The following is a 16,685-nucleotide window of genomic DNA, read 5'->3' on the forward strand; positions in this document are numbered from 1 at the left end:
CTTGCAACTTCTACTTAACGTTGTACTTGATGTTCTAGCCAGTGCAATCAGGCAAGAAAAAAATAAAGGCATCCAGATTGGAAAGGAACGGGTAGAGTTGTCTTTCTTCATAAATGATATAACCCTATATGTGGAAAACCCTGAGGAAAGCACACAAACACTACTAGAGTTAAAAAGTTTTGCAAGGTGTCATGATGCAAGTTAAATATACAAAAAAGAAAAAATTGTATTTCCATGTACTAATAATGAACAGTCTGAAAATAAAATTAAGAATTCCATTTATAGAATCAAGAAGAACAGACTAAGGAATAAATTTATCAAAAATATATGAAAAGCTCATACACTGAAAACTACAAAACACTGCTGAGAGAAATGAAAGATCTAAGAAGTTGAATATCATGTTCATGGACGAGAAAACTTGATATTGTTAAAATAGTCATTTTTACCAAACTGATCTATAGATTCTACATAAATCAAACAAAATCCCAGGAATTTTTTTTTGGCCAAAATTGAGATGCTGATCTTAAAATTTACACATAAATGTAAATGACCCAGAAGAGCCAAAATCATTTTGAAAAAGAACAAATCTGGCGGACTTACTCTTCTTAATTTCAAAACTTACTGTAAACCTTCAGTAATCAAGAAAGTGTGGTCCTGAATTAAGGATAGTCATATGATCAGTGGAACAGTATTCAGAGTCCAGAAACAAATCCTTACATTTATGGTCAATTGATTTTTGACACTTTGGAAAAGCTTTTGGCAGTTTCTTTAAAAATTAAACATAAACTTACTGTATGTCCTGGAAATACCACTATTAGACATCTAGCCAAGAGAAACAGAAATTTTTATAACACAAACACTTGCATGTGAGTGTTCATATCAGCATTATTCACAGTAATGGAAAAATGGAAATAATCCAAACGTCAGTGGACTGGGGAAATGGGTAAACAAAATGTGGTATATCAATGCAATGGAATGTTACTCAGCCATTTATATACGAAACTTACAGAAAACACAAATTTATAGAGACAGAAATTGATTAGTGGTTACCTGGGGCTTGAGGTGTAAATGGAGACTGACTCCGAATAGGCATGAGGGATCTTTTCTGGGTGATGGAAATGTTCTGAAACTGGATTGTAGTGGCGGTTGAAGCTCTGTCAGTTTTGCTAAAAATCACTGAATTGAAATAGGTGAATTTTATGGTGTGAAAATTATAGTTGTATACATCTGCCTTTTTAAAGAAGGTTAAAATAGGCAGCCATCTGCTTCTTGTTTCCCTGCGTAACTGCTCAAGGTATTCTGCATAGTGGGCTGAAGAGGCGAATGAACACAAGTTTCTGAATCTACTCTTAAATCAAAAAATAAACAAAACAGGCCTTTTTCTTCAAATTGCTATAGTGTAGAAAATGGGGGTTTTCCCACCCAGATTTTTTTCATTTTTTTCCTTTCTTGACCCTTAACTTATTAATTGTTGGATTTCTCCAAGAAATTAGTCCTCCAACCCAATCAAAGCACCCAGTGACATCATTCACCAGCTTCTCATCTTTGCAGACCATCAGGTGACCCTCTTCTCCATGACACAAAGCCAATATAAACTGTTTTCACATGCACTTTGATGCCATCTTTTTTGCACTGCTGTAGCTATATCCTCAATAAAGGATTCGATGCATATTTTATGAGTTCATCTGCTGGTCTTCACTTAAGCAAGTCTCTAATTTATGAGGCGACTGACAAGAAAAACTGAAATAACTTCAGGTGGTGTGAACACCACTTACTCCTGGGTCATGATTCATGTTCAGTGTGGTTTGGGCTCCTGAAACCTGCAGCTCATTTCCCTGGTGCCCTGATATAACTGAGCATTTTGCAGCCATCTATCATTTGTATCTGTTTGGTGATACTTTTCAGGTTCACTAAAAGAAGTGGGAGTATGCTTTATTTCCTGGGAGCTGAAAAGTTAGAGCTAGGTCCTCAGGGAAGAAATAATGAACTAAGGGCTTAAAGTCTCTTGCAGGATGGTGGGATATGATCAAGTCTTCAGACCTGTGTTGCTTGTAGCCTATGTGGTCACAGACAAAAATGTAAGATGAACACCACGCTTTTGTTTATGATGTTCCCATCTAGTTGAATTTTGCTGGGGACCCTCTATTCTCATGGAATTTCTATTTTTACCGATGTACTCAATACGTCAAAGAGGATGGCCCAACATCATTGGTAGCTGGTGAATGTCATCTGCCTGTTCCTGGGCTTCACCCAGAGAAGAAACCTAAGCACTCCTTCCCGTGGGCAATCAGAATGACCTCCTGCCCATCTGAAATGGCCTCAAAGGGAGGAGACTGGACCAGGGGACAGGAGAAATGGGACTGAGTGCTGTCCAGGTGGCTGTGTGACTTTGGGCAGTCTGTTAACATTTCTGGGCTTCAGTTTCTACATGTGCAAAATAAGGAGATAAAATAAATGATCTCTAACATCCTCTCATATCTGTCCAGGAGAGTCTAGGCCTTACTAGCCTTTCTGCAGTGCTGGGGAAACTGTCAGGCTATGTGTGTACACGGACAGGAACACAAGCAGGATACCCTTGCTTGTAGTTTTTACAATATAAGGGAAATGTAATGGCCAGAACTGTGACATGAATAGCAGTGTTTTCCATCATAATACTCCAAAGAGATGCCCACACCACAGTTTCCTACAGTCAGTTCCTTGACGGAAGATTCCATGTACAGTATATTCTCATTGATAGAATTTAGAATCTTGAGAATTTGGAATAAGCCAAATTAAATCAGCTGTTGCATAAATACCTCACCTGTACATAAAGTGAACCTCCAAAGCCACCTTACTGCACACCATCAGTGTTCATATCAAAGACCAATCAGCCAGGGAGGTGCTGTTGGTCCCTGAGGCATCAGACAGTCTTATCACCTCCAGACCTGTAACAACCTGTTATTACAAAAGATGTCCACATCGATTCCAGAAAGCGATTTTTCCCCTTTAGATTTCATCAACAGACCAGACATTTATTAGAACCTCTGCCTAGAAACATTTAAAACTCCTTTTCAAAATTCTAAATGAGTATAATCACATAATTTATTTAAATAGCCCCTTTTAATCTCTGGATTCCAAATACTGATTCTCTCAATATACTAGCCAGAGGCTAACCAATGTGACTGCTTTCTACAGTTTCACATGTACAAATCTGAAGTCAGTTGCCAGAGATCATCAGGGACCTCTTTTTTTTTTTTTTTTTTCCATAGTTTTCATTCACTTACCAATTCATCTGATATAGGAAAACCACTCACTCTGTGAGGACCTTCCCTGCAAGGGCAGCAGCCACGAACAGAAGCGATACAGAGGGTTGCCGGTGTTCATTTTTAACACACTGAAAATGCCACCTAAGAAACTGCATTTTTAAATCGCTGAAAAGTATCACCTCCCATTCGAGTCATTCACACATCTGTGAGTTTACCTGAAAGGATCCTTACAGCTACTAAAGGGCTTTGCATACTCACATTCACTCTGCTCTTGTTTCCAACAGTTACTACTATTGGCAAGAATTCATTGCTGGCTGTTTCCACAGCACGTAGCTTTATGGAAGGAACTGTTCACTGTACACTCAGTGATTCTTCCATATCCCTGCAGAGGCAACTCAACTACACCACAGATAGAGCAGAGAAGCCGTGGCGAAACAAACCAACAGGGCCAGCATTAATACAATGGTTCATTCACAGAAATAGAGCATTGGTCTCCCAGGGTGGAAGGACATCGATCAGGGCAGCTAGACACACCATCCCTTCAGCCACAAAGTTGACAGCACCTTTCCAGAAAGATGATGTCCCGCTGTTTTTGAGTCTTGCCAAAGACTTTAGAGACCCCTTACAGCCCATACTAGAGGACATTAGCTTCCCTGTTCCTTTCCTGCCATCAGTCACCTATGCATGTGCACAAGACAAGCGTGCTACTGGGCTTTAAAATGAAATCTATGGGGACTTCCCTGGCAGTCCAGTGGTTAAGATTCTGCACTTCCAATGCCGGGGGTGCGGGTTCGATCCCTGGTCCAGGAGCTAAGATCCCACATGCTGCACGGTGCGGCCAAAAATAAAATAAAATAAATAAAAAATAAAAAATAAAATAACATTCTTTACAAAAATAAATTTAAAAAAAGAAATCTATGGAGGACAAGGGGATGGAGAATGAGAGAACAAGAAATGCTAGCACTAAATAAATAAGCCGACCCATCTCTAGGTTCAAGTGCCTGGCAGTAACTGCGTGCCAGTTTCAGTGAGGAAGTCAGATAGGCAATGATGCTGGCAGTTAGGGATGCTGTCCACTGGATAATTTGATTTTGCCTTGTCTCCAAAATTCAGAGAATCCAATTCACTTCTTTGCCAGATCCAATTATCGGGTGGTGCAGATCAGGATCCAACATGGTCTACCCTCCTTTCATTTCATTACTTAGTTTCAAGGTCATGCTCTCAGGTTTGCATTGGTGGAGTAAAGTTACTAAATGTTTGATGCTTTAGAATTTTCCATTTAACAAACAACATGTTTTCACATCAGGTACAGAATGCACTTCCATGATGTAACTAGAACTACTCTTCGGCTCAAAATCTTGTCGTAAAACCACTATATTTTTTCCTGCCCCAAATCACTGAACTCTGCTGGACCCAATCCCCAAACTGTACTAGCGGCAGTTCCAATGGCTTGTCTGTCCATGTTTTGTCCTTAAAGCCAAGTAAAGTCTGTGACTGTGCTAATCAAGATAATACATGTAGTGTCAGGCATGTTCTGACATGTTCATGACATGTTTCCTCTCGCTAGGATACCTAATTATAAGACCAGAATACTTGCAAACTGTCTCTGAATAATTCAACTCTTTTTAAAACCTTGGTAAGGAGGACAAGGCCAGCCTGGAGCATTTTCTGACATTCACTATCTCTCCCTTCATTTAGATTTAGAGGGGTTTCTCCACCACAAGAGTATCCAGGGTCTGCATCCCTTTTGGAAATGGGTTCTGGAGAGAAAATGAGAAAAAGACCTTACAGGAAAACATAAATCAGGGATGGCAAACTCCTGCCCAGCCCCTCTAGGCAGCGGAGTGACCGACCCATGGTAAAGAATTGAAAGGACTTGGAGCGCTTTCCTTCCTAGGCTATTTGCATTTTAACAGGAGTCAAACCATAAGGCTAAAGAAGTGAAGCTCTAGGTGGAATTTCCTGCCTCAGAGTCAAACCATAAGGCTAAAGAAGTGAAGCTCTAGGTGGAATTTCCTGCCTCAGTCCCTCCGGTCTGAAGAGGAAGCTAAGACTCCTTGCAAGACCTCTCACAAGCATAGCAGGTCGGCGCTGGGCTCCCGGGGACCCTGAGGACACCGTGCGTGAGCCCAAGGCTTAAGGCGGAAGCTGCGGCCAGGAGGACGTGCAGAGAGAATTATCGTCCCCTTTCAGAAGCCTCAGGCACTTAGCTGTGCTTTAAAATCCAAAGCAGCATAGGGACGTGCTTTTTCGGAGCTGTTTCCCCCTCCACCTCAGGGAACATCATAACTTTAGGAAACACAGCGTGAGCAACACGTGTCCCCAAAACTTCTGTGCGGGTTTCCACTTCCCCTCTTTGGGGGCTGCTTCCTGAGCAGATCAGGACTGGTGTGCTGCTTGGCCTTCCCCTCTTCCCGATGTGGTTCCTGTGCTGTGTGAGGGGCTGCTTAGGAAGCACAGGAAACAATTACAGGATGATGCCCTGAACTACCAGACAGGCCCCGGACGGGTCCCCAGCACTGAGCAAGGGAGAAGACTTAACCACCCTGACAGTAAGATCTCCAGTCAAATCTCAGTCAATAGCAACTCAAAGGGCTTTTGTGGGAGGCTGAACTTATTTTGGGTGGTTTTTTTTTTTTTTTTTGGTAGTAGCAAAGGAACCTAATAAATATGCATTAGATGCTGAATCGAACGATTTCCCTAGCTTGAAGAGCACACTTGTAACATCTTCTCAGGGAACACTCCCTTGTTGCTCTTTTAGGGAAGAATCAAAGAGAGAAAAACTTGAAATGTTTTAAGTATTTAAACCTGAAAATTAACAGCGCTGTGGCCTGCAATTCGAATGTTACTGACACAGTTATCTACAGGCAGCTACTCCAGAGATGCATCACAGCCATGCACTGGAGCCACTCCTGTGTCATTGCCTGGAGCGTGGACCACCTCCAGCTGCCTGCTGTGGTGCGAGGTGATGGCATAAAAAGAAATGCTGAGCCTTAAAGAAAGCTTTTCAAGAGATCTCTGTGCTGGTTACCCTGGGCCATCTACCTGCCCCCAGGTCCATTCCCTGCCCTGCTCCATGCCCCAGGAGGCTGACCCCCAAGGACAACATGACCCAATTTCTCTTGTTGGCTGACTTTCCAATAGGCTGAGCCAATGGGAGGCAAGAGGTCGGAGGGCAGCAGGGGGAGGAAGACAGGGGTATTGGCTCTGGGCTCCCTCCGTGCCCTTTGTCTCTCTAGGAATACCCCCTACTCTGGCTAGTGGCCTTCGCTCTTACAGGCTCCAGTAGCACTATTTCCCTCCACCCTTCAAGTCTGGGGGTGGTGACAACTTCCTGCTATTGCCAGTGCTGGGGTGAAATCCCCTTTTGGCTGCCTTAGACCTGCCTCCGCCTCTGCAAATAGTCCCTTCATTAATGTTTCTTCACTTGAAGTGACTGAATGGGATTCTGTTTCCTGCCTGGACCCTCCTGATAAGCCCTCCACAGTCGGTTCTCCTCCTTCAGACTGGGAGGTCAATGACCATCCCCAAACCTGTTTAGGGTAGAATTTATGCCAATGAAAAAAGATGAGCCTTGTGGCAAAAGAGTGCTAGGGTCCACCCAGCTGAAATCTCCAGCCAGGATGGCTGTCTTCAGCTTTAGAATGAAAAGACAATCTGGCAGTGATTTTTGTCCCTGGAGCTGATACCCTCCTTCCCACTCCTAAACATCAGGATACTAGACAGAAACCTTTCTGGATACTATTTAGAGTTGGTGGGAGTTTTTCTTCCCTTCTGTGAATTTCCTGCAGTGGCTGGTCTTCCTGAGTAGGATCCTCTCCTTAAATCCCCAGCTAACCCGGGCATGATCACGACACGGCAGCATCTTCTCTTTGGCATCCTCGCCCATCCCATCCAGGCACCTCACTCTCTCTGGGATTTCAGTCCCACCCTGGCCACATGTCCTAGCATTATCTCTCAGGAACCCATCGGGGGTCTGGTTTCCATATGTTAATGTGTCACCAAGGCACTGGCCTGAATGTGCACGTGTCATTCTTTGTGTGATGGCATCACTGGTGCACAACCCACACCTGCTAATTCCCCACCCTTGCACCAGGGGACCTTCTGTGTCACTGTCACTAAGGAGTCAGTCTTCCTACCAGACCCAAGTATCAGCAGAAGAGACTAAAGGTTTTACTTGTGGAATGAGAAAGGCTGGCTAGTCATAAAGGGTTAAGGTGTGATGCCTCCGTTCTCCCCTTAAAGAGGGAATAATGAGAGCTGCAAAAGAATGGGTTACAATGCAAGAATGACAACTGGTCCAATTATTATTTGGGAGCAGATATAACAAATGACGCTACTTATTCTGACTTCATTTTATATACAACTCAAAGAAATTTCTCTCTAAGTCTCCCCAACTAATGTTCTCCTGTGTGGTGTCAAAGTCACAACCCAATATAATGTTTTCAAATCCAAGTGGTCTCTTTTCGTCCCTTCATTCTCCCATTCCCATCTCACCCAGCCTCACCCATATCCTCCCTCCTGCTGTGCATTTTCCTAACACTCTCTCCTGGACAGTTTTCCATGGAGTGGACCACTCAATTAGTCATTCTTCAAAGCTAGAGACTCCACATTCCTTGCCAGTCTCAACTTGGAAAAGTAACCACGTGCAGCCAGCTGTGTAAGTACATTTCCGAGGCCTCTATTAGGGCTGTTTAGAGCTACTTAGAATTTAACAAGATTTTCTGCCTCCGAGTTTTTCAAGGCAGCCAAGATTGGGTGCAGAAAGCCCGTTGGATCTTTCTGGGCCTGGATTCTGTGGGATTTGCTCTGGAGAACAATCCTTATTTACTAAGAAAATGCTGCAGGACAACATAGCTGGAGCTGCCCTAGACCAGGCTCCCAGAGAAAACTTGGGAAGGTTAATTACAACTCAGATGTCCTTGGTGATTTCCACCATACTGTAGCTCCGAGGGCTCAGGAGTGGCCAATGACGTTGGGCTCTGCAATCACGGCAACAAGAAGGGTGCTCGTGAAGGGAGCTTTCAAGTGGAATATACAATTTCAGAATTAAGATCTTTCATTATGTAGTCAGTAAGCCAAGCACCTGTCTCCAGGGATGCCACAAAACTAGTGGATTACAGAAATAGGGAGGGACAATTAATCATGGAATGTGTCCAGTATAAGGTGCTGGGCAGAGCAGGTGGGATAATGATTCTTGCCCTATGTCTGATCCTGGGGCCAGCAAGGGACTGCCAGTGAAAGCCTGAGTGGAAAAAGCAGGGCACATTCTAGCCAGACACTGGCATGTATAGCCACTTCTCCCCACCTCTGATCCTCACCAACAGAAAAACCATGAAGCTGTCCCAAACTCAGGAACCAATATGGCAGCTACTTTGGGTGCCAGCGTACTGTAGGGGAAAGAATCAGAGAGCCACAGACCTCCAGACTCCATAACATATTCTGGAGTGGATCAAACAGGGACCACTCCCTTCTGAACATACGTGGGCATTTCTGATTGGGCATCCCATTCCGACCAACTTTGATCACCTTTTGTTACTTCTTATCAATAAACTTTAGGGGGTCTTAATGAAAAACAGGTTTCTTCCTCTCCAGATTACAGTCATTGATCAAAATCTTTGGCCTCTGCTAAAAACATTTAAAGTGAGACTTTTTTTATATGAGTCAATAAAAATGACTTGCATCTGTGATGGATTTTCACCACAGGATCTCAAAAGGCCTGGCAATCTTGAGCTTTGGTCCGAACCATTTTTCACGCTGAAGGATGAGACTTGTTAGCAGGTCATGAAATCAACTCAACAGAGCACGATAAAAATGGGATAAAAATACCACACAATACATCACACATGGTAAGGAGAAGTACCGTTTTAAGAAAATGATACAGAAAATCTTCCATTGCAGAGGGCCATGTTGAGAGTGGAAAGAACTCTGTAGATGAGCTGCCAACTATGGACCCCTCCCCGCCCATTCATTACCTACGGACTATTGTCCTGGGCACATGGGTGCTTTCCTGAACTGACAGTGGGGGCTTTGGTCACCCTATGTAGGGACAGGGCAGTGAAAGGACAGCCTTAGCCCCTGACCAAGAAAGGGGGCAGCAGTGGACCCATCAATACCATCACACAAACTCAATGTCTTCCTCACTCTGGCTCCCACATCAAGTTCCCTCCATTTTCTCTCCTTTGCTTTCTGGGAAGATCTTGAACAAAAAGTGCACTTCCTGTATTTACTTTCTCCACTGCTCTCTACTTCTCCAACCTCTGCACACTGGCTTCCACTCCCAAAATGCCACCGAAGTTGTTCTGGCTAAGATCACTAACGATCTCCCTCTTGAAAATCAAATGGTTTTCAGACATCATCCTGTATGACTTTCCAAACTCCTCAGTAATATTTTAACAACGGAAATAGCAATGACGGGCAAGGTGGGTTGAGGGCATTTCCTGTTGAGCATTTAGCGTGGCACACCGTACTGAGCATATTATGTGCGTTGTCTCACAGCCATCTTGCAGGTGGCTACTATGATTTTTCTAATTTAAGAATGAGGCATCTAGGCTTAGAGTGCCTAAGGAAGGTCCACATCTGGAAGTACTGAGACTTGCATTCAGGTGTCTCTGACTCCAGACCCAGGGCTCTTGCCATCTATCCTCCTCAGGCTCTGACATCATAGCTCCCTACCCTGGGCCTTCTGCTCCTCTAGCTTTCCTGTCTTGGCCCTTTCCACAGTCTCCTCTTCCTTTCTCAGCACCTCAAATGACCTCCAAATCTATCTCTGTAACATGGACTTCTCTCCTAAGCTCCAAACACATGGCTGCCTATCGGCCTTTCTCGCCGGGATGCCCTGTGGACATCTAAGAATCAAGAGGACCTAAAGTGAGTTACCTTTCCCTGAAAATCCGCTCTGCCTCCCATGGTACCTCTTCCTCTTGTTCTTCCATTCATGCATACATTCGAATACCTGGGAGTGCCTACAAGGTGCCAAGCGATACTGCAGCAACACTAGGAATACCCAGAACACACGGACCAAGTCCCCCCCTCATTCCAGCGGAGGAGATAGATGATGAACAAACACGCACATGATGTCAGGGGGTGAAACGTGCTGTGAAGAAAACAAAAATGTGGGAAGGGGTTAGAGAATGACAGGGTGTTTAGAGGGGCTGTCTCTCTGCGGAGCAGAGGTGACACGGATGTGGTGGCTAACCGTGCCTCTGTCTCCCAGTTGTCCAAGACGGGAAGTTTGTGGGTATCCTCAACGTTGCCCTCTGGCTCACCCCACACATTCACTTTCCACCAGCTGGTATCTCTTTCGCCCATTCCCTCCCCACTGTACCGGCTTGACTCAAGGACTCAACACCTCTCAGTGGAGTCTGCACCTGGTTTTGGTCTTTCATCCCTACACTGAGCCTCATCTTGCTGCCAAAAAAATCTTTCCAAGACACAAATCTGCTCATGTCCTCCACTTGCTGAAAATCCCTCGCTGGTATCCATTTCCTACAGGCTTGGTTCCTGATCCTAGGAGAGATTTCCAAGTTCCTTGTATTCTGGGGCCATCTTCCCTTTCCCGTCTTGTCTCCTGCCACGCCCCTGGTGAACATGCCATGTTCTTTCCACCTTCCTGCCTTTGCACAAACAGTTTCTCTCACTCAGAACATTTCTCACACTCCCCCCCTCAAATTCCTACACATCCTTCCAGACCACATTCAATCATCCCTTCCATGAAGACTTCCTCAACGCCTCAGCCAGAATCGTTCGCTTTTTCCCACCTTCCAGTTGTCCTATGGCTATGCCTCTGTTGTCATATTTATAATACTCTGCTATAAGGATCTGGGTTTCATTCCTTCAATAAATATTTTTGCGTGTCCACTGTGTGCCAGGCATCATTCTCAGTGGATGTAGCTATGGATACAGCTACAAGTAAGGCCAGACAAGATCTCAGCTCTCACAGAGGTTACGTTCTATGCCAGTATGTCTCCTCCACTAGGCTGGATCCATGTCTCCATTGCTGTTAACAAACCCCTATTTTGTGTCCAATGTATAATATCACCTTGGGAGGCCCCAAGGAAAGAGAGAAGAATGTGGCAGGCTGAGATCACCTGTGCCAAGGACAGAATCTGATCCATGGTCGGGAGTGAACAAATGTTTCTGGATGAAGAAATTGTGGAAATTATTTTAATTCCCACTCTGTGGACAAGGGAATAAAGAAATAGAGCAATTAATTCACATCCCATGAACAATGAGCTTTTGATGCCCACAAATTCAGGAGACTACACTACGTTCTGAAACATAAGAGGCTTCTTTTCACTTCATTAGCAACACTTCCCACTTTAACATTTAATATAAAGTATAGATAAAAGAATAATGCTTGCGAATTCTGCTGTTAGGCAGTAATGTCACCAGAGCTCAACATGCGAAAGTCCATCATTTAGAACCTATCTGTTCACCTCAACTAGAATAAGAGTGGGACCTGGTCTGTGTGTTTAGGTACCTCTAGTGCCTAGGATAGGGCTTGGTACCTCATAGGAACTCATACATATTTCAATGAATAAATGAAAGAACAGAGAGGAAGAAGCGTGAGGAAAAGAAGAGCAGATTTCCAGGGAGAGGGATTTACTTCATTTGAATTCAGTCTTCTTGATTCTTGGTGTTTACAGGGCATCTACGTGAGCAAGGCCAATAGACAGCCACATGTTTGGGGTCATCAGATGGTGCCTTCCAAGGAAAGACTGAACAACTCTTTGAGGAGGTCACTTTGAATAAAAACGACCACCCCCCCCAATATATATAAATAAATAAAATAAATAAAAACAAAAATATAAATAAAGATATGATAAAACTTTTGCACTCTGCACAGAAGAAATCGCTTTCCACACTGAAGGAAAAAAAGCCACTTGCAGGGGAAAAATAAATTTAAATAAAAATAAGCAAATAAAACACAAGAACGTAGAACAGCAAATACAGAATTTAAAACCAGGCAAAGCTGGTATCACTTAGCAAAGACTGAAATCAAAAAAGATGAATCTCAAAGGTCAGTTCCTTGGATATATCTTTTAGACTATCATATGGTAAATATATTAAAATTATATAGAACTCAGTAGGATTCTGGATGAACTGTTCCAGGTTTACACACACCCTACTATAGTCAGAAAGAGGATATTACACAGGCAGCAAGTATTTAGAGCCCCCAAATGTTCATGTCCTTTGGTCCAAGAATCCCACACCTAAGAATTTATCCTAGCAAAATAGTTCAACTATATGCACTATAGAAGCATTAAAACATGATGTGAAAGAGAAGAAAATTGGAAAAAACCCTCAAATGTCCAACATCCAGTGAAGAGTTAAACAAATCAGGGTATTTACATACCATGGAATATTATGTAACCACAAAAAATATCAGTTTGATGATTCAGCAAAAACACCGAGAAAATATATGAGACGTTGAAAAGCAGACCATAAAATGATTATGGATACTCTAACTGCAATTCTGTGTAAAATTTATTCAAGGAAGAAAAACAATTAAAAGTAAATGATACAAAGTGGTAATAAATAATATGGCTGCCAGAAAATAAATTTTCCTTGTAGGAGGTCTGTTTTACTAGTAATAATAATTGCAAACACTTATGGGGGGAGCTTTCAATACTAAGTACTTTAAATGCTCATTTTGCTTCCGTAACAAGCCTATGAGGCAGATACTAGTAACACTCTTATTTTACAGATTTAAAAAAAACCCCTAAGGTTTAGAGAGACAGAGTCACTGGCCAAGATCACACAGGGATTAGGTGGTAGATCTGAGGCTGGACTTTGGTCCGGCTCATATCAAAGTCCAGGCTTCTAATCACTACACGATACTTCTGTTTAGATTTATTTTTCAATTAAAACATGTATTGTTTAAAAAATAAGGCCAGAGTAAAATCAAATGGCATTTCCTTTCTGTTGAAAGAAGTCCTGAGACCTTAAGTGGGTTGGCTGTAACTCTTAGAAATCAGTGCGGTGGGAGGTGGGAGAGAGGGGAGGCCAGCACAGGAATGGCAAGGGCTTGGGATAGGAGGGAGGGAGGGAATACAGACACCTCCACGGTACACACCTCTTCAAGGGCCCTGCTCACATGATTCTCCTTCTTGGCAGCCTCCTGGAGCTCCATGGCCTGCTGCACATACATTTTCCCAGCTAGGATTTCATTCTCCAGCACTGACAGCTCCTTCAATGAAATGGGCCAATTCAACCGTTCTAATGCCTTGTTTAAAGCTGCCTTGTTTTCTAAGTAACGCATTGGTTTGTTTGCACCTAACCTAAAAAAAGAAGAAGAAAGAGAAACATAAAGTGATCATAGTAGAAAACATATGGAAAGATGTTTTTTCTGTAGACCCTCCCCTGAGAAACATCTGTCAGAGCAGATGTCAGGTGTCAGTTGACAGAATCACAGCCATGCCTTCTGGCCCGTCAGGGCTTTGGTAGTTTATGCAAGTCAGAAACAATCATCTCCGAGTCACGGTAGGCACTTTTCCCCATTACCTAATTTGATGATCTGATTTTACAGAAGTTTGATGCACATAAGTTATTTTTTCAACAATGTTTTCAGCGTATTTGGAACCCATTCCTTTCTCCCTAGGTCTAACATTTGGCAGAACCAACAGTGAGTTTCAAAGACATTTCACACAACTATGCCTAGCAGTGACTCTGGAAAACAAAGCAAACACTAAACTCAAATATTTGTCTCAGTGCAGTAATTCTCCTATTAGCTCATTTTAGCTATTTTTATCTTCTCTCCTCTTGTAAGCCTAAATAGGCCTAAACTTTCTGGCTTCACTGTTTTGGTACACAAAGAACAGAAGCCAGGCTTTCTATCAGCTGATGAACAAGCTGTGTGATTCCAGGGGAACCCAGTGGGGTGTGGAGGTCCCAAGTCCTGGATTCTGTTTCCAGTCCCAGTACTTCTGAGTCAGATACTCATGGAAGAGGGTACAGAGATTGACTGATTGAGGGACATGGGGGAGGAAAAACATTTCATAACTGTCATTCTCTTAGTGTTGAAAACGTCACGGCATTTTTTAAGATGTCGGGTGTTGGAAGAGCACACTGTTAAACCAGTACATTCACAGGACTCAATCCACAAACAAACTTGTCAACAGAAGGCAGCAAAAATTCTTATTAAAAAATCTAAATTGGTGTGATGTCAGCAAAGTGGTGAAATGAGAAACCCCAGGCCCTCATTCCCCCACAAGGACGCTGACTAACCATATAAAGACCAAAGTGCCTTTGTGAGAAACCAGTTAAAATGTACCTGCCCTCCAGGAGCACAAAGCCAAGAAGAGTAGGCATTGAAGCGAGTAGGAAAATGTGTTGCATTTTGTCTGGCCAAGCCCCTCCCCTTCCCTGGCACACTGCAGAGCAACTGGGAGAAAACTCCTATTCAACATGTATCCAACATTTTGGTCTTTTCTGGGGCTGCCCGAGAGACTGGCTTCTGTCTCACTTGACTCAGAATGTTGATAAAAATGGCAGTATACTTTGGATGCCAGGTTGGGGCAGCTGCGAACAAACGCAAATTTCATGGGTGGTTACAGCACCAGAGATACTGCCGTACTAAAGACAGACACCAGGGAGAGCAAGAGATTACGGGTTCCTGAGAAAAAAACAGGGGCAAAACCTCTTCAACTGGGAAATGACATGCACAAGCCTAGAGAAGACATATCCCCAGAAAAGGTGTGAGAGTGTCCCAGAATCTCTAGCCAGAATGATTGGTGAAGGTCTTCCCCTGTAAGAAGCCATTTGTAAAGACTGGGAGAAGTGTTTGTTTTATCAAATGCCCAAATATTGCCTAAAGATACTAAGGCATACAAAGAAACAGAGAAAGATGGCCCAATCCGAGGAACAAAATAATCTCCAGAAATCTACCCTAAAGAAAGGAGATCTATGAATTACCTGACAAACAATTGAAAATAACTGTCTTAAAAATGCTCAATGAGCTCACGGAGAATACAGACAACTAAAAGAAATCAGGAAAATGATGCATGAACAAAATGAGAATATCAACAGATATAGAGACTATAAAAAGAACCAAACAGAAATTCTGGATCTGAAGAATACAATAACTGAGCAAAATGGATGGCTAGTGGGAAGCTGCTGCATTGCACAGGGAGATCTGCTTGGTATTTTGTGATGACCTAATGGGGTTGGATAGGGAGAGTGGGAGGGAGGCTCAAGACGGGATATGGGGATATATGTATACATATAGCTGATTCACTTTGTTGTACAGCAGAAACTAACACAACATTGTAAAGCAATTATACTCCAATAAAGATATATATAGAAAAAGAATACAATAACTGAAGAATTCACTAGAGAGCTTCAAAAGCACACTTCGTCAATCAGAAGAAATAAATTAGCAAATTATGACTATTTTAAGTCATAAATTGTTACAAGGACAAAGAAGGACATTATATAATGGTAAAAGGGTCTATCCACCAGGAAGATCTGACAATCATAAATATATATGCACCTAATTTCAGAGCTCCCAAATATAGAACCAAACATTAACAGAATTGAAGGGAGAAATAGAAAGAAACAGTATAAAAGGAGGAGATTTCAATTTCCATTTTCAATAATGGATAGAACCACCAAACAGAAGACCAGTAAAGAAACAGAGGACTTGAAAAACACTATAGATTAATTAGACCTAACAGATATATACAGAACACATCACCAGCCAACAGCAGAATACATATTCTTCTTAAGTGCACATGGAACATTCTCTCCAGGATAAACCACATGTAAGAACACAAGTATTAAAAGTTTTTAAGATTAAATCATATAATCTCCAATAACAATGGAATAAAACTAGAAATCAGTAGCAGAAGGAAAACTGGAAAATACACAAATATGTGGAAATTAAACAGCCCACTCTTAAACAACCAATGGGTCAAAGAAGAAATCTTAAGGGAGATTATAAAATATCTTGGGATATTTTAAAATAAAAATACAACATATCAAAATGTCTAAGATATAGCAAAAGCAGTCATAAGAGGGAAATTTAGAGTGCTAAATATTTACATTAAAAAAGAGGAAAAATCTCAAATCAACAACCTAACTTTACACCTAAAGGAACTGGAAAAATGGAGAATAAACTAAACCCAAGTTAGCAGAAAGAAGGAAATAAAGATTAGAGCAGAAATAAGTGAAATGGAGTATAGATAAACAATAGAAAAAAATCTATGAAACTAAGAGTTAGATTCTGGAAAGAACAACAAAACTGACAAATGCTTATTAGCTAGATTAAGAGGAAAAAAGAGAAGATTCAAATAACTAAAATCAGAAAGGAAAGAGCAAACATTACAACTGTTGTCACAGAAATAAAAAGGATCATAAAAGACTACTATGATCCATTATACACCAACAAAATGGATAACCTAGAAGAAATGGATAAATTCCTATAAAATTATAACCAAC

General features: G+C 42.2%; 1 protein-coding gene across 24 annotated transcripts in view; it reads right to left on the reverse strand.

Moving 5' to 3' along the window:
• The window catches only part of VWA3B (von Willebrand factor A domain containing 3B), a 211,733-nt gene that overhangs the window by 23,026 nt on the left and 172,022 nt on the right, over positions 1 to 16,685 (reverse strand). For all 24 annotated transcript variants that reach the window (XR_016395339.1, XM_089922672.1, XM_089922671.1 and 21 more), the window contains one exon: positions 13,324 to 13,528. Coding sequence is in view for 23 of the 24 variants with exons in the window: in XM_089922672.1 (XP_089778798.1) it covers positions 13,324 to 13,528 (205 nt within the window). In the remaining variant the exon portion in view is untranslated. The remainder of the gene's footprint in view (positions 1 to 13,323; positions 13,529 to 16,685) is intronic.

Source organism: Delphinapterus leucas, chromosome 13 (assembly GCF_059928025.1).
Source record: "Delphinapterus leucas isolate spDelLeu-1000000601 "Yukka" chromosome 13, BTC_Dleu_Yukka2, whole genome shotgun sequence".
NCBI lineage: Eukaryota > Metazoa > Chordata > Mammalia > Artiodactyla > Monodontidae > Delphinapterus > Delphinapterus leucas.